The 25,783-nt window shown below is 45.0% G+C and overlaps 1 protein-coding gene across 2 annotated transcripts in view; it reads left to right on the forward strand.

The window, feature by feature from the left end:
- PDE6A (phosphodiesterase 6A) overlaps nucleotides 1-25,783 on the forward strand; it is a 59,120-nt gene that overhangs the window by 17,159 nt on the left and 16,178 nt on the right. For both annotated transcript variants that reach the window (XM_077769066.1, XM_077769067.1), the window contains 11 exons: nucleotides 4,133-4,197; nucleotides 11,017-11,083; nucleotides 14,219-14,266; nucleotides 17,449-17,598; nucleotides 18,115-18,258; nucleotides 20,085-20,150; nucleotides 20,369-20,515; nucleotides 21,748-21,855; nucleotides 23,518-23,627; nucleotides 25,132-25,219; nucleotides 25,387-25,487. In XM_077769066.1, the coding sequence (XP_077625192.1) occupies nucleotides 4,133-4,197; nucleotides 11,017-11,083; nucleotides 14,219-14,266; nucleotides 17,449-17,598; nucleotides 18,115-18,258; nucleotides 20,085-20,150; nucleotides 20,369-20,515; nucleotides 21,748-21,855; nucleotides 23,518-23,627; nucleotides 25,132-25,219; nucleotides 25,387-25,487 (1,094 nt within the window). The remainder of the gene's footprint in view (nucleotides 1-4,132; nucleotides 4,198-11,016; nucleotides 11,084-14,218; nucleotides 14,267-17,448; nucleotides 17,599-18,114; nucleotides 18,259-20,084; nucleotides 20,151-20,368; nucleotides 20,516-21,747; nucleotides 21,856-23,517; nucleotides 23,628-25,131; nucleotides 25,220-25,386; nucleotides 25,488-25,783) is intronic.

A 25,783-nucleotide genomic window follows, 5' to 3' on the forward strand; every position in this document is an offset into this window, starting at 1 on the left:
TTTGATCAGTTCAAGGAGTTTTGCTTTCACTGAGGTGACTAGCACACTTGTGGCTAAGCCTTTCCTTTCTCAAAACCCTCCTACATCTCAGTCCTTATAAGAGTACAAGGTATTAGGTTGTGATGGAAAAGGCCAGAAGGCAAAGAACTATGGTTTTGGTTGCTTGGTAACTTGTAGGGTGAAGTCAGTCAAAAAATCCTTTGGGTTGTCAATTTTCTCATCTGTGGGGTACTGTCACTAAACTCATCTCCACAGCCAGTTCCAGGTCTAGGACACAGCTAGAGAGGAGACACACATAGACCTGAGCTGGGTCCAGACACAGCATGACAAGACTGGGCCCAAGTGGTTCTTCTAGAGAGATTGGGCTGGGAAAGAACAAGCCTGAGTTCAGACCCCTGTTCCACCAGATAGTTGCATGGCCTTGGGCAACCTCTCTAAGCCTCACCTTCCTTATCTGTAATGCCTGGATAATCCTGATGGCCTGGCAGGACCATGGGAACTAAAGCAAATCACACGCTGCCACACACTAGGCATCCAATTATCATGGCTGCCTGGGTTGAATCTTATTATCTGCAGGGCGCTTTGCCTGGACTATGTTATTTACTCTTCTCAGCAAGTTTATAAAGGAAGTATCATTATCCCCATTTCACGATTGAGGAGATTGAAGTGAGGAGGGGTCAATTAATTTGCCCAAATTCAAAGGCAGGATGCTTTTCTTTCTGGTAACTCATTACAGCCACGCTTTTTAGCATCCCTTCTCATAACGCCCTCATTCTCTGCCACATTCACATGAGAAATACAACTTTTGTCCGGACTTTGACCAATTAACCTCCCCAAATCGTGGGTCTAAAGATCGCCAACAGCAACTATACCTCACTTCATCTCCTTTTAAAACTAAAAATTTTTTTTAATGTTTTATTTATTTCTGAGAGAGAGAGAGGCAGCGTGAGCAGGGAGGGTCAGAGAGAGAGGGAGACACAGAATCTGAAACAGGCTCCAGGCTCTGAGCACAGAGCCCCACGAGGGGCTCGAACCCACGGACTGTGAGACCATGACCTGAGCCGAAGTCAGAGGCTTATCCCACTGAGCCACTCAGGCGCCCCTAAAATGAAAATGTTACACACGTGTGTGTTTTCATTATTAAACACTTATACAGGCTAATTAGGCTTCATGGAAAAAAACAAAAAATTTGCACTCATTTAAAACCTGGGATATTTCCATGTGAGGTAATTTTGCTCTGGCTGTATTTGTGGCTCTTTCAAAGATCCTTGTTGTAGCCTCCGCTGCTCAGGTGGAGGGTAACAAAGGTGCTCATTGATGGCTCCATTTTGACTTTCCAAAGGCTGATGAATTCTTAACGTGAATATGTTGCTTGAGCTGAGCTCCAGCGTGTGGAAAAAGCCCTATTCACCTAAAGCACACTGATCTTTTTGTTGCTTTCTGTGAAAGCAAACTGATTTCTTCTGCGGGCTTCAGAAAAAAAGTCCATTTCTGCCCTTTCTAAAGGAGTCTCACAGAGATGCCTGGATAGGACAGCCTGGGAAGCCCAGGGAGCCAGCAGCTTGCCTCTGGAGCAGGGAGCAGCCCACAGGTGAGAACAGATGGCCTAAAACAGAGACCTGAGTAAGGTCGAGAAGGTCATAGAAGTTGACTTCCTTTTCCTCACAGGTGGGCACTTAGCTACACCAAAGTCTCAGCAGATAAGGTGGCCATCTTTGCTCTCAGGAATGACCTACAGGATACAACTTCACTTTTAAAAAACGTCCTTAGCACAGTTTGTTTGCATTCATTGAAAAAGTAATACATGAGGGGTACATGAAATTCGTGATTTCAGCTCAGGTCATGATCTCATGGTTTGTGAGTTCGAGCCCCGGGTCAGGCTCTGCACTGACAGCACAGAGCCTTCTTGGGATTCTCTCTCTCTCCCTCCCTCTGTCTGCCCCTTTCCTGCTCTTGCTCTATCTCTCAAAATAAATAAGTAAACTTAAAAAAAGGAACACATAAACAGATAAAAAGTCCATACATTACAAAAGGACACACCACAGAAATCCAGCCTTCCCTGAGCCAGCCAGTGTGAGCAGTCCGTCCTTCCAGGAATGCCTACAGATGCCCAGATACTCTTAGACTTCTACCCCCAGCACCAGCCTCAACAGATGGGATGACTGTTTTGTGCCTTACTTTCCAAGCTTGGCATCTTCCCCTATCAGCACAGATACAGCTACATTGTCCTGGACACTGGCGATGCATCTTCTGGATGTAGGCACGCAGTTTGGTTAGCCACTCGCCTAATGATGATGTTACGTTGTGTCTAGACTTTGGAAAGCAGCCTGGCTGAGGTCCTCTGGATGGGGCAAACAGTGCTTTGATCCCCACTTAGAAGTGTAACTATAGGATTCATTCCCACCTGTGGAATTGCTGGTTCAAAGAAGACGTGCGTTTTAATCTCTGAGGGATATGGCTAACCACCCAACAACAATCTTAGGGTCGTAGTTGGGAAGAACTTTGGGGATTAAATGTTCTGATTAGACTCCTCCGCTTCCACAGGTTGCCGTGGCCAGGGAGGAATGGGGGAAGAGTACTGGAAAGGCAGGGAGAGAGAACAAAGAGACATGCAGGATCTCCAGGTGCCCAGCTCTGCCTCCATTAGGGCAGCTCAAAGAAGCACATGCCAACTGTTTTCCAGCTGGGGAAACTGAGCCCCCAAAAGTGCACATAGTAGACCCAAGACCAGAACATGACTCTTTTCAGGAGCTGCTAATCGGGATGAGCAGAGCCTCTCCCTCTGGAGCCTGAAGAAGGTCAAGATCACCTATCAACCAAATGGACATTCAGACACCCCTGACTGATTCAGGAATTCCTCTCTGTGGAGATTCTGGGTCAGGAAACCAAGAGAGGGCTTAGGTGTCTACATTTAAATCCCTCAAGTGGGTCTTCTCAAAGCACTGCAGGTGAGGAACAGTTATTGTTGTTATTGTTGTCATTTTAATTTCCAATCCATTTTGGACTGATACTCTTCAAAATGGGAGAACAACATATAACTAGAAAAAAAATTTAAGACATATGAAATGTAAATCCCGTCCCTCCCTCCTTTTATTAGTTTCAACAGACCTAACTTCACTCAGTCAAACTGCTCTAAAAGTTTCTAAACTCTCTCTCAATTTCTGTTTTTATCTCATCATGGAATGGTACCAAATAGCTTGCAGACTTTCCCAGTCCGGGGACTACACTTCGAATAGCCCTGTCCTGGGTGAGAATGATGCATAGAGTAAAACCCTATTCTAGGTTCACATAAGGTTAACCTTAAGTGGCATCACACAGAGAGAGCCCTGAGCATAGGAGTCAAGGCTTAGCTTCCGGGTCCTAGCTCACAGTCTACTATAAATAAGTCCCTTCCTCTCTCTGGGTCTGTTTTCCAAATTGTAAAATGGTTTCTAACCTGCCTACCACAGCTGGGTACTGAGAGGATCTAATAAGGTCAAGGAATTTTCCCTGGAGAGCTAAGGGAAAGGAGCCATGTGCCAATATCCCATTACACGTTAGGAAGTCGTGTGACTGAACACATCTACTTTAGAGAATGTGGGTTTTCAGGTGCAAGGAGGTGTTAGGGATGGAAGAGGTGGAACGTGAGTTGGGGGACATGAGGCAAGATTGGGAAGACAGGTCTGGAAGAGCTGATGCAGCAAAGAGAGGAGCTGAGTGGTGGGTGTGAAGGAGAAAAGGGGGCTGTGGCCATGGAGCTGAGCCCTGCAGGGATGGCTGTGTTGACAAAACTCTAAATGGGATAGGAGACTCCTTTCCACCTCCCTCTTTCCCTGGACTCCAGAAAGCAGTCTTTCTCTCTTTGTCCTTGTACTCAACCCCAGCTCCCTTTGGAACCATTTCCTATCCCTCCTTCCCAGATCCCAGCCCCTGCCACCCTGAGCTGGTTCCAAGGTTAAGCATGCTGAGTCATGAGTCAGCTGAGGACACTCAGCTCAGAGGCAGCTGGGATACACCCTTAGAGGGCCAGGCTGGTGTTTCTGGAAAACCACAGGGCATACGGTAGAAAACAAGCCCTGTCTCATGGACGCACTCATGCTGAAGTTTGGTCTCTGGCTGTCAAGTTATATATTTCTTTATCTCTTTTGCCTAGGAAATCAACTTTTACAAGGTCATTGACTATATCCTGCATGGCAAAGAAGACATCAAAGTAATCCCGTAAGTTTCTTCTCAAAACATGTAGAATTGTAGGCATGTTATCACTGTCTACTCATTCCAAGACCAACAATAAAGCACACCCAAGAAGGCCACACACTTGGTTAGAGACAAGGAGAAGAGGAAGGAGAGGGTGTGGAAGGGTGGAAAGACCATACAGGTTAGGAAAAGAGGCAGCTGCTGGAAGTTCCAGTCCCAGGCCTCAGTTCTCCATCTACAGAATGAGACCGTGGATCTGATCAGAGTTTTCCAGTGGTTTTCTGTGGAGGCAAACCTGGGGCCCACACAGGAGGGTGAGGCAAAGGCAAGAAGCTGGTGAGGAAAGCAACTCGGTTCCCACGGAAATTTTATTCTCTATTGTCCTCTCTTACCTGACCATGGAGGATGATGGATAATGAGAAGGAGAGAACTCCCAGAGAGCAAGGCCTCTACCTCCCTGTAAGTGGTAAGGATTCAAAGGCCATTTTAAGATTCTAACAGTCAAGAACCTAAAAAAGGTATTAGCTTGTACTTTTATGGTCAGTAGTTCACTGTCAAAACTTAGCTGCCTTGTTATCTATTTGAATCCTCTCCATGTGCTAAGAGGCACTGCCCACAGTTCTGTCTTCAAACCCGCTCACTTTTTCAACTGAATGGCAAACATCTCCGGGCCCAATTCAGACTCTGGGGGATTTACCGTAGGTCACCTTAACCCTTGAACAAGTGGGTGTGAAAGGTCACAGTGGAGTCCATCTTGGTTGCTGGCCTGAATTATAATAATCTTGTCACTCAGATAACCCAGTTCTTGGGTTTATCTTTGACTGTTTGGTGATGAGAGGCTGTTTCAAGGCCTTGAGTTTCTGGGGTTTTCTCTGCTCATTCCTGTTTGCATAAAAACTGATTATTTTCTAAGCTTATCCCTTTCTTTTGTTGTTGTTCTTTTTTTTAATTATTAAATGTTTATTTTTCAGAGAAAGAGAGAGCCAGAGAGTGAGCAGGGTAGGAATAGAGAGAGAGAGAGGGAGACACAGAATCTGAAGCAGGCTCCAGGCTCTGAGCTGCTGAGCTGTCAGCACAGAGCCTGATGGAGGGCTTGAACCCACAAACTGTGAGATCATGACCTGGGCCAAAGTCGGATGCAGATGCTTAACCAACTGAGCCACCCAGGCGCCCCATTGTTGTTCTAACTTTATCAAATACATACTTTTTTTTTTTAAGTGTATTTATTTATTTTGAGAGACACAGAGATTGGGTAAATGGGGGAGGGGCAAAGANACCACCCAGGCGCCCCATTGTTGTTCTAACTTTATCAAATACATACCCCTTTTTTTTTTTAAGTGTATTTATTTATTTTGAGAGACACAGAGATTGGGTAAATGGGGGAGGGGCAAAGAGAGAGGGAGACAGAGAACCCCAAGCAGATTTCACACTGTCAGCATACTGTCTGCATGGAGCCCCACGCAGGGCTTGAATTCATGATACCATGAGATCATGACCAAGAGTCAGACACTTAACTGACTGAGCCACACGGGTGGCCCTCAAATGCATACTCTTTAACCATTCTGTTTTATGACTCCTTTTCTAAAGGTATAAGTTTATTAAACTCATTATCTGTGTTCTAAGTTTTCCCCAATGTCTTACCACTGTTCATCAAGCGTCGTATCCTTCTAGCTTGTGACAACTTTCACTTTGCTACCTTCCACCCAGTCCCTAAGCCAAGTCGTGTATTTTAGGTTCTCTGTTATGGCAGCACCCTGTTTCTGATAGCAATTTTGAATCAAAATAGGCCAGGCTGTGCTATGGCAACAAAACCTTAAGACCTTAATGGTATAAACAGTAAAGATTTATCTATCCTCCCACTAGATGTAAATTGAGGTGGGTGAGTGTGGTTAGAGTGTCATGCATGGATTGTAGTCAGGCAGGGACCATAGATAATAGAGAGGCCACCATTTTGAACCTTGGAGGCTGAACTAATTTGCCAGAAGGAAACGAGAACAGGACAAAACACACACTAACTTTTAAACATTCCTCCGGAAGTGGCCCCCTTTACTTCTTCTCACATTTCATTGGCCAGAGTTAGTGTATGGCCACACCTAACTTCAAGCAGACTGAAAACGCAACCCTCTCGTATGCCCAGGAATGAGAGCCAGAATATTTGCAAATATCCTGATTGCCAAAGAATATGCTATCTAAACTAAGAGAGGGGAAAACCGAGTAGTATGTAAATGGTTAATCAAGCCAAAAGAAGACAAAGTAAGGTTTAGAAAGAACAAAGAGCAGGTGAGGAAAAAAAGTGCACATTAAGATAACATTTAAATAAAATATATCAAGGGGCGCCTGGGTGGCTTAGTTGGTTAAGCGTCCGACTTTCGCTTAGGTCATGATCTCAAGGTTCATGGGTTCGAGCCCCGCGTCAGGCTCTGTGCTGACTGCCAGCTCGAAGCCTGGAGCCTGTTTCAGTCTGTGACTCCCTCTCTCTGACCCTCCCCTGCTCACGCTGTCTCTCTCTCTCCTAGAAAAAAATAAAAAATATTTTAAAAAATAAATAAATAAATAAATAAAATATATCAATAATTACTTTAAATATAAGTCAACTAAATGTTCCAGTTAAATGACAAATATTGCCAACCCAGATAAAGGAGAAATCTATCATACTTCATTGATTCTAAGATGCATAGTTTTCTACTTTTTGACATTTCTGAAACAGACTTGGTGACACTGTATAATTGCTGTCAGCCAGCTGGCAGTCATGATGTAGTTGTTACTGCCTGTCTGTGCATGAACTTGGCCATGACCATTCATACTGCTGGGACTTCAGTTGAGTTATGTGCACTGTTGGTTGTATCCACATTGAATTTAATTGCCATATAAAGTAACTAAAAGAGATTATATACTATAACACAGCACTGAAACAAAAAGTTGTTTTGAATGGCACAAAAAGATAAGAAAAGGTGTGGAAGACAAAAATCTGTTTCTAAATTCTAAGAGAGTTGCCTGGGTGTCTCAGTCGGTTAAGCATCCAAGTTTCTCTCAGGTCATGATCTCACAGTTCGTGAGTCCAAGCCCCACATCAGGCTCTCTACTGTCATCCCAGGGCCCACTTCAGATCCTTTGTCCGCCCCCCCCTTTACTCCTCTGACACTCATTCATTCCCTTTCTCACTCTCTCTCTCTCTCTCTCTCCCCCTTTCTCAAAAATAAATAAACACCAAAAATAAATAAATAAATTCTAAAAAAAGAGATCTGTTGATATTAATAAAGTAATAATTACAAGCTCAAAATGCATTAAGTTTCAGATTAACAGGCAGCGTTTTATCTTTCTCAGTTACATGTAAGAAATGGTCTGTCAAGGAACGTTTGACTTTCTAGATATGAAGAAGTACTATATATCCTGTTTATAAGAGATCTACCTAAAAGATAAGATTACAGAAAGGTTGACAGTAAAAGAATGAAAAAACATATACCATGCAAATGCTATTGAAAAAACTGATATAACTATATTAATATCAGATAAAATTAGACATTATGAGAAAGAGCCTAAGGAGAGATATAGGTAGTCACTTCTTAATGATACAGGGGTTAATTCACCTTGATATTACAGAAAGATATTACAATTCTTAATTTGTATACACTAAATAACATGGCCTCACCAAAAAAAAAAAAAAGCTGACAGACATATAAGGAGATATAGACAAAGCTATGTTTGCTAAATGGTAGGAGGATCAGACTAAAACACATATAGAATATTGAAATAACATAATTAAACTTAATCTAATGGATATATATGTACACATATATATACACATACATACATACAGAGAGGGAGAGAGAGAGAACATGGCATCCCATCCTCCAAGTTAGAGGATACTCAATCTTTTCAAGCATACATGTGACATTTACAATAATTGGTGATATAATGGACCATAAAGTAAACTTCATATACTTCAAAAGATTGAAATAATATATAGAATGTCCCCTGGTCACAATGAAAATATTCTAGAAACCAATAACAAAAAGCTAATTAGAATACTCTTCACATGCAACTAGGAAGCTAGAACTACCCTTGGAAGAAGGAATCACTTCCAAATAACTCATGGGTAAAAGAATCAATCAGTAGAAATGAGTATATATTCTGAACTGAAAAATAACAAAGATGCTACACATCAAAACCTACGTGATGCAGTGAAATCATGCTCAAGGTGAAATTTACAGCTTTAAATATACATGTTAGAAAAGAATAAAAGCTGAAAAAGTAATGAACTATGTAACCACCTGTATTGGTCAGGGTTCCAACAGATAGTAGGTGTCACATCCAAATTAGGATAGTTCAAGGAAGGCTTATTTACAAAGCGGCAATTACAGAGGTGTGGGTGCAATGAAGAAAACCACAAGAGAATGTACTAGTAGTGATGTTGTTACAACCTCTCCTGGACCCAAAGAGAGAGATTTCTAGAACCTGGAGAAATAAGGGGTCGTGTAGAATGGACCACCTTGAGAGAAGTATTGCCTTTTAGTCAAGGAAGAGAGCAAGCCCAAAGCAACCTTGCCAGTGGGACCCAGGGAAATAAATAACATGACCTCACTGTTCTATCTTCCTCTAGTCTTTGGTCAGGTCCCCACACTGGGCCAAACTCAACTAGAAGCTAGAAGGCCAAAAGCCCTATGTAGTCACTCCATAAAGACGACCCAGGGAGGAGCAGAGTTGAGAGTGGGTCTGGAGGGACAGACAGAAGCCGCCTATCATAGCAGTTCAAGAAATTGACAACAAACCAGCAGAAAAGTAAACCCAGAGAATAAAGATAAGCCCATAAATTAATAAAATATAAAAAGATAAATAGTGAACAAATGCCAAAAGTCGGTTCCTTGAGCAGGTGAATACAACTGACAAATTTCTGGAAAGACGGAACAAGAAAAATAGAGAGGACATCGAGTGAGTTGTGTCGGAAATTAAAATGAGGAAAACCACAGTAACACAAACATTAAAAACACAAGAGGATATTTTGCCAAAAACATTTTAAAGTTAGATGAGTTAGGCAAATCCCTGGAAAAGGAAAACCTGCTAAATACAAATCAAGAAGAAATAGAAAGCTGTAATAGTCTTAGAGCAATAAAATAAATCAAAACCTACCCACCAAGACACCCCAGGCTCAGATGCCTTCAGGGGTAAGTTCTACAAAATATTTAAGGAAGATATAATGCAATCCTCATGCAAATCATCCGAGAGAATAGAAAAAGAAGTGGCTGATATAAACCGGATAACAAAACCCAGCAAGGACTATGTAAAAACGGACTATTCAGAGGAAACTCACTTGTGGACATAGATGCAAATTTTAGCAAACAAGGAATGAATAAGTCACAGGGATGAAAGGTGCAGCATAGGGAATGTAGTTAATGGTTTTGTAATAGTGCTGTATGGTGACAGATGGTACACTTGTGGTAAGCGGGATAAAATGTATACAGTTGTCCAACTACTATGCTGTCCACCCGAAACTAATGGAACATTGTGTGTCAGCTGCACTTCAGTAAAAGAAAATAATTGATTTTTACATTTTTAAGCAAATAGTAACTGACAAGCGATTATGTATCATGACCCAAGTGGGTTTATTCCAGGAATGCAAGGTTGGTTTAACATTAGAACCATCAACCAATACAGTTTGCTACCTTAAGAGAAACGTGACATAATTATCTCCATAGAGAACTTTAAGTCTCTAAAGAGAATTTTAATTTTTTTTAAAAAAATTTATTTATTCATTTTGAAAGAGAGAGAGAGAATACGCGTGTGTGAGAGCAGGGGAGAGGCAGAGAGAGAGGGAAAGAGAGAATCCCAAGCAGGCTCCACACTATCAGTGCAGATCCCACCGTGGGACTCTGTCTCATGAACCATGATATCATGACCTGAGGTGAAACCAAGAGACAGGCACTTAACCACCTGAGCCCCCCAGGCACCTCAAAGAGAATTGTTTTTTAATGTTTGAAAATACTAAGTATCGACAGATACATGGAGCAAGGGAAACTCTAATATACAAGCCAGGACTTCCAAGGTGCTGACAAGGTTGTTCTTGACCTGGGTGTGGTTTTATGGATGTTCACTTTCGAATGATTCATGAAGATTTTATGTTTTTTTCTCACAACAAACAAGTATAGTCTTACAATAAATAAAAGATAATAATATCGGGGCACCTGGGTGGCTCAGTCGGTTGAGCATCTGACTTATACTCAGGTCATAATCTCACGGGTTTGTGAGTTCAAGCCCGGCATTGGGCTCTGTGCTGATAGCTCAGAGCCTGGAGCCTGCTTTGGATCCTCTGTTTCCCTCTCTCTCGGCCCCTCCCCTGCTTGTGCTCTGTCTCTGTCTCTCAAAAATGAATAAATGTTTTAAAAAAATTTTTTAAAAGACAATAATATCAAAAATTGTAATATTGTCACAAGGGATAAATCAGTATGTAAAGCACCCAGCTTAGTGCTTGGTACGTGGTAGGAGTCCACCATAGATGTGTTCCCCCCCTCCCCCCCTCGATTGTATTAAGCTACTTCTTTGTGTATAAGTATTTATGGAAACGATGTGCTTCTTTTTGCTCAGCAGTCAACAATCTGAATGTGGTCCTTTTTCTTGGATTGTCAAACTCAGCATGCACTCTTAAAATGTTGTATTGGTCAGGCTTTTTTTCATGTCTAAATTTGAATAGTAAGAGGCTTAGATAAGATTTGGGGCTCATTGAGGCTTAGTGAATGTAAGCAGGGACTGGGAGCCCCAAGAGAGTAGAGGGAGGACAAGACCCAGATTCAAAGTTTTAGTCCAACTGTCCCTACATCAAAAGTTACCAGTTATCTTTGGCCTTTACAGGAACCCACCTCCTGATCACTGGGCTTTAGTAAGCGGTCTCCCCACCTATGTTGCCCAGAATGGCCTGGTAAGTAATGCAACTTTGAAGGGGGAGGGTCTTGAATCTTTGGACTCAAGTGTGAAAGGATTTCAGATCGAGAGAGTGGGAAACACGGTGGGAAGTGGGTCTCTAAAAGCCTGAGTCTTTCATTCCTCAATTCACTTGACACTTGGTCCAAGGACATGAAGGGAGAATTGACATTTGAGGACATGTGAAATGCACAGATGAGATACCCTTAGATGACAAGGTGCTTTGTCTGACCGACAACTAAAGATACTTGCGCGTATGTCAGGGAGGAAGGCAAGGGGTCTTCCGGGCTCACCACAGACCACGCCCCAACCCTTCCTCCCCGCCACGTTTCCGGCCGAATCACTGGTACCGCAGTTAACATGCTCTATCTCCCACCATGCCCCACCCACTCAGGGTCAAAGATGAGGCAAGCCTTCCCTGCCCTGGAGAGAAGGGTCTTGTCTGTTAGCTGCACATCACCCCGTATTTGAACCTGGTCACCCCTGTAGCCTTCCCCAGGCACACACTACTCAGTGCTGCTCCTATAGCAAGCAGCTTACTTGTTGAACATTTGCTATGTCCCGGGCACCGTAATTGGCCCTGGGGGTGGAAAGGCCCTGGGGATGGAAAGACAGACGCACTGGATACAGTTTCTAAATGAGGAGACATTTTAAACAGCTTCTTATGCTCCAATGTGATAAGGGCACAATAGAGATATACTTGGTATATTTTAGGAGCGCAGGGTAGGGGGCATCTAAACCAACCTTTTCTTCCTAGAGTGTTGGTCTGAGTTGTGTTTTGAAATAAATAGGTATTAGGCAAATAAGAGCAGGAAAGGGGATTCCAGGGGGAGGCAGCAAAGTGAGCAAACACGGGCCTGGAGGTTTGAACGGCGTGGTGCATGCAGCTTAGTGTAGCTGGAATATTAGCTCTGAGATAGGGACATGTCAAGAGATGAGGCTTGATGTTTCAGATTCTGTGTCTCCCTCTCTCTCTGACCCTCCCCTGCTCACACTGCCTCTCTCTCTCTCTCTGTCTGTCTGTCTCAGAAATAAATAAAAACATTAAAAAAAAAAAAAAAGAGAGAGAGAGAGAGAGATGAGGCTTGAGAGGGAAGGAAGTGCCAGATAGCAGTGGTCTTGGATGCGGGGTCACTGGATGGGACTTTAATCTACAGGCAATGAGTTTTTAAGCAAGAGATTGACATAGTCAATTTCCATGTTAAAAAGATAACTCTGGGAGCTCCCTGGAAAATAGATCTGAAGAGATTAAGAGGCAGAGCAAATGTACATTCTTACAAGCAAGGGAAGATGGGCATCTCCACAAGGCATAGGTAGTGAAGAGCACTATCGTTATCACCAACAGCCATTGAGTGCCTACGAGCCATGCAGTAAGTAAACTGGCTCATTTAACACTCACACAAGTCCCACAGAGACAAGATGAAGGGAGGGAGATCAGGGATCAGATCTAATATCATCAGGAGGGTAAAGTGGGCAGGACTTTGTGATTCTGTGCAGAGAGGGAGGGAGAAGACCCAGAGCTAATTTTGGGCTTCTAGATTGGATAAGTAGTGCTGACCCGAGGTTTGGATGTGAGATATAATAAGGTCAGTGTCAGACAAGATGACACTGAGGCAATTTTAGGCAGTAGATGTCCAGTGGCCAGTTGAAGGGATGACTCAGAAGCTGTGGAGAGAGAGGAGAGATGGAGATGGGGGGTTGGAAGACGTCAGTACCCGATGGTGCTTGAAACCATGTGTGTGGATGAAGTCACCAGGGAGAGTGATTGGGACCTGGGGTGGGATGCTGTTGGATGCCGGCACTTAAAGACTAAAGAGGACTGTGTGAAGAATAGAAGGAGGGTCCAGAGGGATCTGGAGACCCAGGAGCGAGTAGTATCATGGAAACCGAGGAAGCAGAAAGATTCAAGGAGAGAGATGGCCAAACACAGCAAAAGTGACAGAGTGAGATAAGAACGGAAAAACCCTATTGAGTTTGGCAGTTAGGTCATTGGTGGCCCTGATGAGAACAGATATGGTGGGGAGGTGGAGGTGGAAGCTGGCGTGGGGTCTGCTGGGGCGTGGCTGGATAATAAGTAGGTAGAGAATCACAAAAGAAAAGAAGAGAAGAAAGTCTGCATGGCTGCTACTGGGACCGTGTTTGGGTGAAGACAGATTTCCTTTTCAAGGATGGGAGAGACTCAAGCAAGCTCATGGCTTAGGGTAAGAGCCCTCAGAGAGGTCAGAGGTCAGGAGAGAACAATGCCAACTAATGGAATTGGTCCAAAGAGAGGCCAGAGGGATGGGGCAGTAGGTAAGCAGTTCTTGAACAGAAGCAGAGGCAGCTCATCCTCTGAGACCACAGGATGGTCATGGCGGATGGGACAGGCAAGGTTACTTCAAACCCTTTGGGTGACTTTTTGAGAGCCTGAAAAGCATCCCTTCTCAGTAGACGAAGAGAGAAAGACTAGGGGCGCCTTCCTGCAAGTCAAGGATAAGCTGGATTTTAACTCCCAGTCAGCCCTTCAGGGGTATGCTTTCGTGTGGTACACACATTATGCAACTGTACACAGTGGCCCGAAGGGCAGGGCTCTGGAGGGATGGGGTGTGTCCCATCCATATGGCAGAGTTAACGGGTTCACATTTTAGGAGAGGAATGTGGCCATATAAAACCAGAGCTACAACACTTTTATTTCTCATTCTACTTTGAGGTTTATGCCCACAGGGGGAAAAAAAAACCTCCTTCCTTACAAAACAAACAATACCAAACCCAAATGTAACCGCTTTAAAGACGCTTAGCATTCTTGATAGTAATAATAACAAAAACTGGATACAACCCAAATATTCAACAAAGGGAGACAAGAACATGAGATGTTATACAGCTATGAATAATGACAGATTGTAGCCTTAATTTTTTCAAAGCTTAGAAATGCACGAGGGGTGAAGCAAACGGCAAGAATTAATGTTTACAAGGTAGCTTTTCTTCCAAAAGCCTCAGTTAATCATTCAGAAACATCTCGACCAGATCTACCTAAAGAAAAGAATGTGAACGCCTTGGGCAAGGACAAGGCATTTCTAAAAAACAGCATGCCGGCTTCACTAGGTATGTTATCACAAGTAATCAGAGCTCCTTTATTCCTCTTCACGGCTTTCAGATCTGCAACATCATGAATGCGCCTGCGGAGGACTTTTTTGAATTCCAGGTAAGTCATTTTTTGTTTGTTCTCTTAGTCATATGATATTGCTCCCCCCAAGAGGAGGAGAATGCATTAAGATCCATCTGTTTATTGGAAAGCAGTCTCGATAAAGTGAAAAGGTGGATGGAAAAAAGTCATGTGCCCATGGAAGTGGGGAGAGAGTTAGCTGCGTAGATTCCAAGGTCCTGTTTGGTTTGAATGTTCACACCCTTTGCTTTCTGCCCTCAGGACCTTTGCTTATGCTGTCCCCCCATCCCACCCTCCCCAACTATCATGTCCTGCCCAAATCCTCTCTGCCCTTCAATCAACCTCAAATGCCATGAAACTTCTATGAAGTTTTATTCTGTTTCACCTGGCTAATATTATTTCTGTCTCTTTGGGCTTTTCGTAGAATATTGTTTAGCACTCCATTTGATTTTGTTTGTCTTTTCTACAAATGTTGATGAAGGGCATCCTCTGTGCGAGGAATTGACGCAGTGCTACACTGGCTACCATAGTGGACCAGACAGACATGGTCTTTATCTCCAGGGGGCTCAGGGTTGTACGGGAGAAAGGCTGGTCAAAGGACAGAGGGATAGAGGGATAGACAGGGGGATCTCGCTGGGGACCTGACTTAATCTGGAAGTAAACAAGGAATGTGCCCTTGAGAAATTATGCTCGGGCAGCAGAGAAAGGGGAGAAGACTGCAGACAGAGAGGGCTTGTTGGGAGGAACTACGATAGACTAGTGAATTTGAGCACGAGACAGCAGAAAGTGCCAAGAGGCGATTCTAGAGAAGTAGACTAAGGCCAGATGACATATGGCTTGGGAGGTCATGCCAGGGAATTCTCTCCCACTATATTCCCCTTCTTTATCTTTTATTACCCTTTCTTGAGTTCAGATTCATTCTCCTCAGCAAAATATCAGCTTCCTTTGATCAACGGTTGGGCCTTATCTTTCTTAATATTTCCAGCTCCAGGTGCCCTGTAAATATTTGTTGAGGTTAGCACACTCGATATGAGAAAAACAAATCATTAGCAATCAGGAAACAACTAAGAAGAGAAAGTAAAAATGCCTCTTAGAAAAATCTATGGACTATTTTTTTACTCCTTGAAGAATGTGTTGAAAGAACGTTGTGAGAATACCCTTCCAGAGTTAGCGTTGTACATCTTGGGCTTAGGATTTCGAGCATAACAATGTGACAAGCCCAAATGGTTGCCGCGTGTTGCTAACCTGACTAGACCTGCACAGAATTGGGTCTCTACTCAATTAATTCCATGTACCCACATTAAAAAAAAAAAAAATCTGATCTCATTTTTGGATTCTAGTCTTCTTCCTCTAACTCATTCTCTACAAAGTAGTTTGAGTGGTTTTTGAAACATGGGTTGCATCAAGTAACTTCTCTGCTTAAAAATCTTTAATATGTTCTCATTTCACTTTCAATAGTACCATCTCCTTACCATGGCCTTCAGAAGGAAGAGCTTCCCCAAGTTTAAGTCGAGAGCTGGGGGAAGGCAGACATGTTTCCTGACCAACAGCCCCTTGCTCTTTGAGCTGTAATCTGCAACCCTTCTGGAGTCATTTTTTCACCAGGTGCTGTCTTTGAGTGTTACTGAAATCATCACCACCATCGTCGTCGTCATCATCATCATCATCATCTCACCACCTTAAGAATCTTGGAACCTTCTGGGATGCCTGGGTGGCTCAGTTGGTTAAGCGTCCGATTTCAGCTCAGGTCATGATCTCTCAATTCGTGAGTTCGAGCCCCACGTTGGGCTCTCTGCTGACAGCTTGGAGCCTAGAACTTGCTTCGGATTCTATGTCTCTCTTTCTCTGCCCCTTCCCTCCTCGTGCTGTGTCTCTGTCTCAAAAATAAATACACATTAAAAAAAAAAGAATCTTGGAACTTTTGGACTAGAAGGCTCTCCAAGTACAGGAAGCCTTCCTTGATTTCCTTCCCTTCTCTGGCTCCCCCAGTACCATAATAAACTCCCCACATGGAGTGCAGTTGCTCATTGACCTTCTAGATTACAAGTAACCTAAGGACAACCTTTGTGCCTTATTTCTTTCAGCTTCTAGGTCAGTTGTAAAATGTCTGACAGTTTACGAATCGGTGGGAAAAGAGCCTGGTAATTACCTAGTCCAGTCGTTCTCTTGTTATAAGTGATGAAAATGAGGCTCAGACAGGTGGGAAATGGCTCACAAAGGGCACCCTGAGATTGACCAAGAAATTTCACCTTCGTTTTCTCATTTGTTCTACGAGGCACATATTCTTGCCACCGTCCCCATCCACAGATGAGAAATTGAGGCCCACGGAGATAAAAATGACCTGCCAAAAGTCGCAAAAGTCACGTCAAGAGTCAAGTGATAAACACACAAACAAAACCTTTAATTATGGTGTTGTTAAGCACATTCCGGCAGTTGGTGGCTTGTGAGAGAAAGAGAGGGAGAGAGAGAGAGAGAGAGAGATCATTATCTGTGAATGATCAGAAGCAGGTGAAACACTCTAGACTACTTTCATCTGTTGCCAAAATAGGTGATAAACAAAGCACGGAGAGGAGCCAAAGGTTTTGTCTACACAGCTACACTCTGATTTGATAGGCTTGTTCCCCACCTTCCCACAGAATCCCTAGTTGTTTTGCAGTTTTCATTTTGTATATATTACCTGGAAGGCATGGGCACTTTTTAAATATACCTAAATAGCTTGCATGGCAGAAAGTCTGAAAGTTTGAATGCACAGAGGCACAGGGACTCATCACATGTTTAATCACATCTGAACCCCTTTGATTAGCTTCCTCTCTTGTTGCATATGTCATTGATAATGAGCAGACCGAATTATTGTTCCCTTGCCCTTCTCTGACTGCTATTTCTTTTTTTTCCTTTTTTTAAGTTTATTTATTTATTTTGAGAGAGACAGAGACAGCACGAGTGGGGGCGGGGGCGGGCAGAGAGAGAGAGAGAGAGAGGGAGAGAGAGAAAGAGAATCCCAAGCAGGCTCCTCACTATCAGCACAGAGCCCGATGCGGGGCTCGAACTCACAAAACCGTGAGACCATGACCTGAGCTGAAATCAAGAGTCAGACGCTTAACCCGACAGAGCCACCCAGGCACCCCTCTGGCTGCTGTTTCTAGGGCCGGTGCTGTCCAGACTTCTGCATGAAAGGTCCTCCTGAACAACAAATTTGTAACCTACTCTGGCTTCTCTCGTAGAAAGAGCCTCTGGATGAGTCCGGATGGATGATTAAGAATGTCCTTTCTATGCCAATCGTGAACAAGAAGGAAGAGATTGTTGGGGTGGCCACGTTTTACAATCGCAAAGATGGGAAACCCTTTGATGAAATGGATGAGACCCTCATGGAGGTATGGTTTGCGGGGAGGCCTTTGCCGTTGGGTTTCGGAGCTGGCCTGTTGCAGGCGTGCTGGGGGGCCCTGGCGCACTGCTGCCCTCACCTGTGGCCTGGGGAAGAGCTCTCCTTGTACACGCTACCCTGACTCTGCCTCAACGTCCACTTCCTTCCTCACTTCGGCACTGTCCGTGTTGTCAGGGAAACCCACATTCCCCTTAAAACAAATGGGAATGAACAAACTTTACCTTTTAGCATTTTTAGGGTCACAGTAAAAATGCACAGAATACCTCTTGCTCCCACGGAGGCAGGAAGTTCCCCTCGTGTGGAGTTACTACACATGACAGTGGTGCTTTGTTTGAAAGTGCATTCTCATCCATTGTTTTATCTCTTTGTGGAGGGCAGCACCCAGCTTACGTCAGGAACCCATCTCGCAGCTGAGAAAATGGAGTCTTAACATCTTGCCCTAAACTGCGGAGGCAGGATCGAGCCCGGACGTTCTGCCTCTAACTCTTCTTTTCTTTCCTTGCAGTCTTTAGCTCAGTTCCTGGGCTGGTCCGTCTTAAATCCTGACACCTATGAATCAATGAACAAACTTGAAAACAGGAAGGACATTTTCCAGGACATGGTAAAATACCACGTCAAGTGTGACAATGAAGAGATCCAGACAATCCTGGTGGGTGAAGTTCTTTTATTGTTTCTGCCCTAGCAGGGACTGCGTCCTGGAGATGTGGCCAGAGCAATGTGGAAGCTCCATGAAGGCAGAGACAGGGGGGCTTGCATTCCGCAGGGAAGCCCCTGGCCCCTCACGCTGATGGATGGATGGATCCACGCATAGTAGAAAGTCATACATAATGGCCGCTCCGTGTGACTTGGGGACAGCTGTCCCTCACACGTCCTCAGTCGTAGGGCCAGATCTTGCCTTCACAGCTCTAGAAACTCCATTTTTCACTGTGTGGAGGGCTGATTTGGTGAGAGAGTTAGAGTCTCCCAACCAGAGACTCTGCTCTGAGAGGAAACTCTATCTGACAGCCCCACGGACAATGGTCAGTTTCTCAGAGACCCTCTCTATGGGGTGGGCTCACACAGAAACCCAGTCAGATCACAGAGGAGTTTGGTGAGCAAAGAAGTAGGACAGAAGAGTTAGATGTTGGTAGGGAGTCCTTGCAGAGTTTAATCACTTTGCAGTTGATAAGACAATTTTACACTTATAATGTTGTTTGATGCTCACAATAGTCCACTAAGGTGGGCAGGGTAAGGGTTTCTATCCTCACTGTAGATATAAAGAAACTGAGGCCCACGATGGAAAAGTAACTTGTCTCCTAATCACCCAGCTCTTTAAATAGGTCTCACTTAACCTTTGTCAGAATACAGAGCAAATTCTCTACCACTCTTATGAATGGACTGCCTTGTAAGATAGTGAGCACCCTGTCAAAAGAGGTATCCAAGTAGAGGCTGGATGTTAATTTAGCAGGGCTGCTATAGAAGAGAGTCCTGCCTGGGGCAGGACATTGGATGAAGCACTTTCAAAGATGTGTGGGAATTAGTGATTCATCATTACTGGGATTTTGTTCTCAAAAAGGCCATGACCTTAGAAGTAAATTGAGTTAGCCAAATGGCATTGGATAAGATGCCCAGCTAAGCACCCAAGACCTTGCTTATAGACCTCACAATTTGAAACAATACAGGCCAGTGTTTTCAGAAGTGATTTCTTAAGTTGGGAACGTATCATAACAACTTTGATAATTTCATCTCAAAACCTGATACATTCAAAGGAGAAGCCATCTAGTTTGGATGGATTGACTCACAATTTGCTGGCCACAGTCCCTGATTTCAGCCAAATGATAGGTATGTGCACACTATGGAAACATAGCCTCAGTGAACCAGTTAAAAGTTAGTAGACTGCTCTGGGTCAAGAAATCAGAAATAAGTAACTGGCTCAGGTCCCCTCCCACCCTCCACTGGCACGTGCATGGGACATTGGGTCCAGGTAAGGAAGAACTTGCCTTGAGTCACGCAGTGAGAACAGCCAGAACCATGAACAAGACCTTCTGACTCCCAGTCAGTAATAATAATGCTAAGAATACCAGCAACAACATTATTGAATTCTAGTGCTTGCTCTGTGCCTAGCACTGCACTAAGTGACTTACATGCATGATTTAATTAGTTGTATACTTCGTACATGTACTTGACATGTCGAAGCTTAATTCACCAGTTACGTAATTTTGTTATCCCCATTTTACAGATGAGGAAATGGAGGATCAGAGGCATGGAATAGCACAGCTAGTAAGTGGCAGAGCTCAAATTTGCACACAGGCCTCCAAGGCCCCGGAAGCCCAGGGCTTTGAATTTGCCATCAACGAATGGTGAACGGCAGCCTCTCTGCATTGGTGGCTCTGCTGCTATGACTTTGGAGGAAAGGGAATGGAAATGGGACGTGGGGGGACAATTAGACCCCAGATATAGTAACTGATTTTTTTTTTTTTTTTTTTTTTTTTTNAGAAAACCAGAGAGGTGTTCGGGAAGGAGCCATGGGAATGTGAGGAAGAGGAACTTGCTGAGATCCTGGTGAGCAGGGCAGAGTCGCGCTGGCCCTTGTGTGTGACATGTGCAGGGCGCGCCCCAAGCATGCACGTGGTGGGGGGCTGTCTCGGCAAAGCAGGTCCCTTGCCACTCGGCTCTGATCCTCCCAGCAGACCCGGGATGGGGACGGGGCTAGGGGCTGGGGGGCAGAGACGTAGGAACGCTTTGAGTACTCCAACCACTTGCGTCCATTCCTCACGCAGCAAGGAGAACTGCCAGATGCAGAGAAATATGAAATTAATAAATTCCACTTCAGCGACTTACCCCTGACAGAGCTGGAACTAGTGAAATGTGGCATACAGATGTACTATGAGCTCAGAGTGGTGGACAAATTTCACATTCCTCAGGAGGTAAGGGCAAAATATACCCCTCCGATTTCCTTTGCTCCTTTCTGGCTTCCTATTTTTTCTTTAACTCAATCAGTAAAGCCTCAAAAACAGCACGTCCTAAGCTTGTAGGATTTAAAGCATTAGTCATGTCGCACAGATGAGTCATGAATCAGACAAGAGACCTACGGTTCCTCTGAACTGTGGTGTTTTGGGTGCATTGCTTCTTAAAGTGGGTTGTGAGGCACTGAGTTCTGAAGCTGTGAATAAATGGGAACCTATAATCAAACAAGGGTGGGAAATGTGGGTTGAATCAGTGCAAGCAGGACTCTTCCCCTGCAGGATTCCTTATGGTGTGCTGGGGATCTAGGAGCTGCGGGAGGGACAGAGAGGGCGGGACTGGGGGGTGTGTTCCCTGCAGAATTTTCCAGATTTGTTTGATTAAAGCAGCGGTTTTCAAAGTGCTGCCCCAAACCACATCGGCACCACCTGAGAATGTATCAGTAGCACAAATTCACAGATTCTTTTCTTTAATGTTTATTCATTTCTGAAGGAGAGAGAGAGAGCACAAGCAGGGGAGGAGCAGAGAGAGAGAGAGAGAGAAAATGGGAAACACAGTATTCGAAGCAGGCTCCAGGCTCTGAGCTGCCGGCACACAACCTGACGCGGGGCTCAAACTCACTAACGGCAAGATCGTGACCTGAGCCAAAGTCGGAAGCTTAGCTGACTGAGCAACCTAGGGGCCCTAGTAGCACAAATTCTTAAACACGCACACGCACTTTCTCCCAGCTCTAATGAATCAGAAATTTCGTGTTTTAACAAGCCTTCTGGGTGATTCTGATGGGCACTCAAGTTGGAGAAGCACTGATTTAGAGACTTCTTTTTGTTTTACCCTCCTGGGCAAAGCTCCTGATAGCATCTCCCAGGACAGTATTTCTCCTGGGGCACAGTTTGGGAAACATTGATGAGGGGTAACTAGTGGAGAAAGTGGAGTGACTCACATCTACCTGGTTTCATAACAGCGTCCCTTTTCCTAGGATTTAGCAGCTTGCAAAGTACTCACACGGCAGGACTGTAGCTATTGCTGGCCCTGCTCTGGTCTGATTTGGGGGCTGGAGGACGTCCCTCAGGAGGCGGGGCCCCAGACCTCTCTGCTGGGGGACCTCCCTCAGGAGGCGGGGCCCCAGGCCTCACTGCTGGGGGACCTCCCTCAGGAGGCGGGGCCCCAGACCTCACTACTGCACGTGTGTTTACAGGCGCTGGTGCGGTTCATGTACTCGCTGAGCAAGGGCTACCGTAGAATCACCTACCACAACTGGCGGCATGGCTTCAACGTGGGGCAGACCATGTTCTCCTTGCTGGTGGTACGGCAGCGGGATGGCGGCGGGAAGGCGGCAGCTGGGGCTCCCGCCACACCAGACGACCTCTGCACCTCCACCTGGCAGTAGCAGCATTGCTTTCTAAAACTGTTGCTTTTTAAAACTGATGCAAAAACAGTACATGTTTAGCATCAATGAATTCCAAGCACAGAGAAAAGTGAAGAAAAGCTGCAGGCTAACCCCATTCCTAGTCCAGTTATTTAGAGATAACCGTGGCACAACTCCTTCCAAATTTTCTTCTAGAAGCGTCGAGATGTATTTTTGCACGCACACACAGTTTATTTTGTTTATAACCAATTGAATAATAATCTCCTTTAATATGCTTTTTTCATTTGGGAAAATATAAGCATATTAAGCACATTCTTCATGTATTTAATTTTTTATTGCAGTGAAATATACATGCCAGGAGACTTGCCATCTAAACAATTTACAGGCGTACAGTTCAGCCAGTAGTATTAAGTGCGTTCCCAGTGTTGAGCAACCATCACTACTATCCACTCTAGAACTTTTTCATCTTCCCAAAGAGAAACTCTATCCCCGTGAAACAGTCACTTCCAATTCCCCACTCCCCGTGCCTGGTGGCCACTGTTCTCCTTTCTGTCTCTATGAATTTGACTACCCTAAGTACCTCATGTAAGTAGTATCATATAGCATTAGCCCTTTTGTGTCTGACTTATTTCACTCAGCATAATGTTTTCAAGGCTTATCTGCGATAGAATTTTATGGCCACACCGTATCCAGTATTGTTCAAATACTATAGACCATCATTTCTTTGCCCAGACCCCTATTGTTAGACACAGGGGTGGCTTTTTCTCTTTCACTGTTACAAACACTGCCACAGCGTCCTGAGATGGACATACCTGTGTGTATCTGTGCCAGCCTTTTTGGCTCAGAGGGTTGGGTTCAGAGAGATTTCATGTAAGACTGTTTCCCACTCAGATTATGATGCAAATCTCTGCCTTTGTCCAGCCCCATTCATCCGCATTTTTTTCTCGCATGGCTGGAATGGTCAGGCCAGAATATGCACTAGGGCCTGGGGGCCAGGATCCTGGCCAGGCCATCACAGAAGGTCACAGTGACAACGCAGATTTATTTGATTTATTTCTTAAAGTCACAGAGTCAGCATCACGTCTCCTGAGCTCTTCCCCACCCCGTAGTCTAACACCCAGCATAAAAAAGAAGTATGTGAGGGAGACCCGGGGAAAGATTCTCCTGGGCTGTGCTTCAACCTGGAGACCGGTTTGCAGGCTTTGCTTTGCCAGTCTGGGCATGTTCACAAACCGTCCGAATCCTAAAACCTGACAGTTGTGATTTCTCAACAATCATCTAGTCCACTGCCCTCCTCCTCCAGTGTGCAGACTGGGATACTGAGGACCGGGGGGGGTTTGGGACCGTCTCAGGTCATTCAGGAGTAGGGTGACCAACAATCCTGATTTGCCTGGGACTGTTCCAGCTCAAGTACGGAAAGTCCCACATCCCAGAAAACCCCCCAGTCCCAGACAGACAGACGGATGTCTGGTCATGCTATTGTGCCGGGGGACAGCCAAGGTCACACCTGTTTCCAAGCACCAGGCCCTCACCCTTACACCTCTCTGCTTCCAACCCCTGCAAGAAAGGAGTGAGTGGCACCTCTGAATGCTCTTCCAGACTGGAAAGCTGAAGCGATACTTCACGGACCTAGAGGCCTTGGCCATGGTCACCGCTGCCTTCTGCCATGACATTGACCACAGAGGCACCAACAACCTCTACCAGATGAAGTGAGTCGGCCCTTACTGCCTGCCCCCTCCACCTCCCACTCCTGGGATTCATTACCCAGATGTGAAAGGCTCTCAGACAGCTTGACTCATTGGCCAAGGGGAAGTCCCACAGTTTATAGCTTCCTTCTTCCTCCTGCCCTGAGGGTCCGAGTGAACTCCTGTGATAGACAGAATAATGGCCCCTAAACATGTCCATGCTCCAATGCCTGGATCCTGGGACTATGTTGCCTTATATTCAAAAGGGACTTCACAGATGTGATTAAAGATCTCGAAATGTAGGGATTACCCTGGATTATCCCAGTGGCCCCAGTAGTTAGAAAAGCCCTTGTAAGAGGGAGATGAAAGGTCAGAGAGGAGAGAGGATGCTTCTCCTCAGAAAGATGAACGATGGGCCACAACCAAGGCACATAGGCGGCCTCTACGAGCTAGGATGCAAGAGCAGCAGATTATGCCCTAGAGACTCCGGAAGGAACGGAGCTCTGTGGATGCATCTTAGACTCTGAACTCCAGAGCTGTAAGGTAATAAATCGTTATGGTTTTAAGCCAGTAAATTTGTGGTAATTTGTTATAGTGGCAATATATTAGACTCTCTCCCTTTCCTCCTTCCCTACCTGCTGAACTAATTGAAGCCACATGTTGTGAATATGAACTAACGCTCGTTCATTCATTCGCTTTGTGTTTGCAATGCTCCTAATGTGAGTGTGGTAGGCCCTAGGAGGTAGGCAAAGGAGGTATAGCGTGGTAGGAGAACAGACATAGCCGCTGTCCACATAGAGCTTATATTCCAGAAAGCCTCCAACACATGGTCTTGAACCATAGTCTTGGTGGACCTGCATGACCACCTTGAAGGCTGGGTAGAGCAGGGACTAGTGTTATCCTCGTATCATGGATGAGGAAACTGAGGATTGGCCCAGGGCCCACAGCCTATAAATCACAAATAAGCACTGGAACATGCTGATCTGAGGCTAGAGATTGTGTTTACATTTTACCTGGCGAGAAGCTGAGAACTGAGCTCAGTGCTTGCACATAGTAAGCACTCAACAAATATTTAATGAATAAAGATATGTGCAAACACACTGCTTGTGGGAATTCAATGACTTCCCCTAAGACTCTAAATATCACACACAGAGGTTGGTGATCTCTAAAGTATGGCCCGGTACAAATGCCCTTGGATGACTACAGGGAACCATGAATCTCTGAAATTGCACGGGGCATTCTATATGTTTGTGCTTTGGGGACACACACTATTCAATAGCCTCTAACTGAAAGAGGCTCAGAATCAGCTGTGGAGAAGGCCAAAGCCTGAGCCTCCGGAGACCCGATGTTTAGTCTTGTTCTCCACTATCTCCCTGTGTAACCAACTCTTTCTCATTTCTGGCCATGAGCCTCTTCGTCTGCAGAATTAGGAGGCGGCAGGACTGGATGAGGTGTTTAACCTCCTTCTTGGCCCTTGCATGCTGATTCTCTCTCTGCATGTGTCTCTCCCTCTTTCTCTCCCATTCAGATCCCAGAACCCACTGGCTAAGCTCCATGGGTCCTCCATCTTGGAACGACACCACTTGGAGTTCGGCAAAACATTGCTGAGAGATGAGGTAGGATGGATGGGGGCCCTCTGTGTTGCCTGCCGTGAGCCCCCATCTCACAAGAAGCCTCAGTGTGCCCAGGCAGCACTCTTCCCACTGACGGGGGGCATCTCTGTGGCTCCCCGGCCATCCTGCCAGCATCACCTCTCACATCTCTTATATGATTGTCTCTTTAGAGCCTGAACATCTTTCAAAATCTCAATCGCAGGCAGCACGAGCATGCAATCCACATGATGGACATAGCGATCATCGCCACGGACCTCGCCCTGTATTTCAAGTTGGTATTTTCTTGCCATTTTAAGGACAAGGATAACAATAACAATGAATGTCATGGTAACAAACACCGTAGTTCCAAATGATTTAATATGCACTGTGCACCGGGCGCACCACTTGCGCTGTGGAGCATTAACCCTGAGTGCATCCCTGGGAGTTAGAGATTATTACCCCCATTGTATCCCTGGGACACTGAAATTCAGGGGAAGAGATCTGCTGAGTAATATCAGGAAACAAATTGGTGACAGAGTCTGGGTGAGAACCTAGGTGTTGATTCTCAGGCCTTGGTTCGTTCAACCT

Source organism: Crocuta crocuta, unplaced genomic scaffold (assembly GCF_008692635.1).
Source record: "Crocuta crocuta isolate KB4526 unplaced genomic scaffold, BGI_CrCroc_1.0 scaffold340, whole genome shotgun sequence".
Lineage (NCBI taxonomy): Eukaryota > Metazoa > Chordata > Mammalia > Carnivora > Hyaenidae > Crocuta > Crocuta crocuta.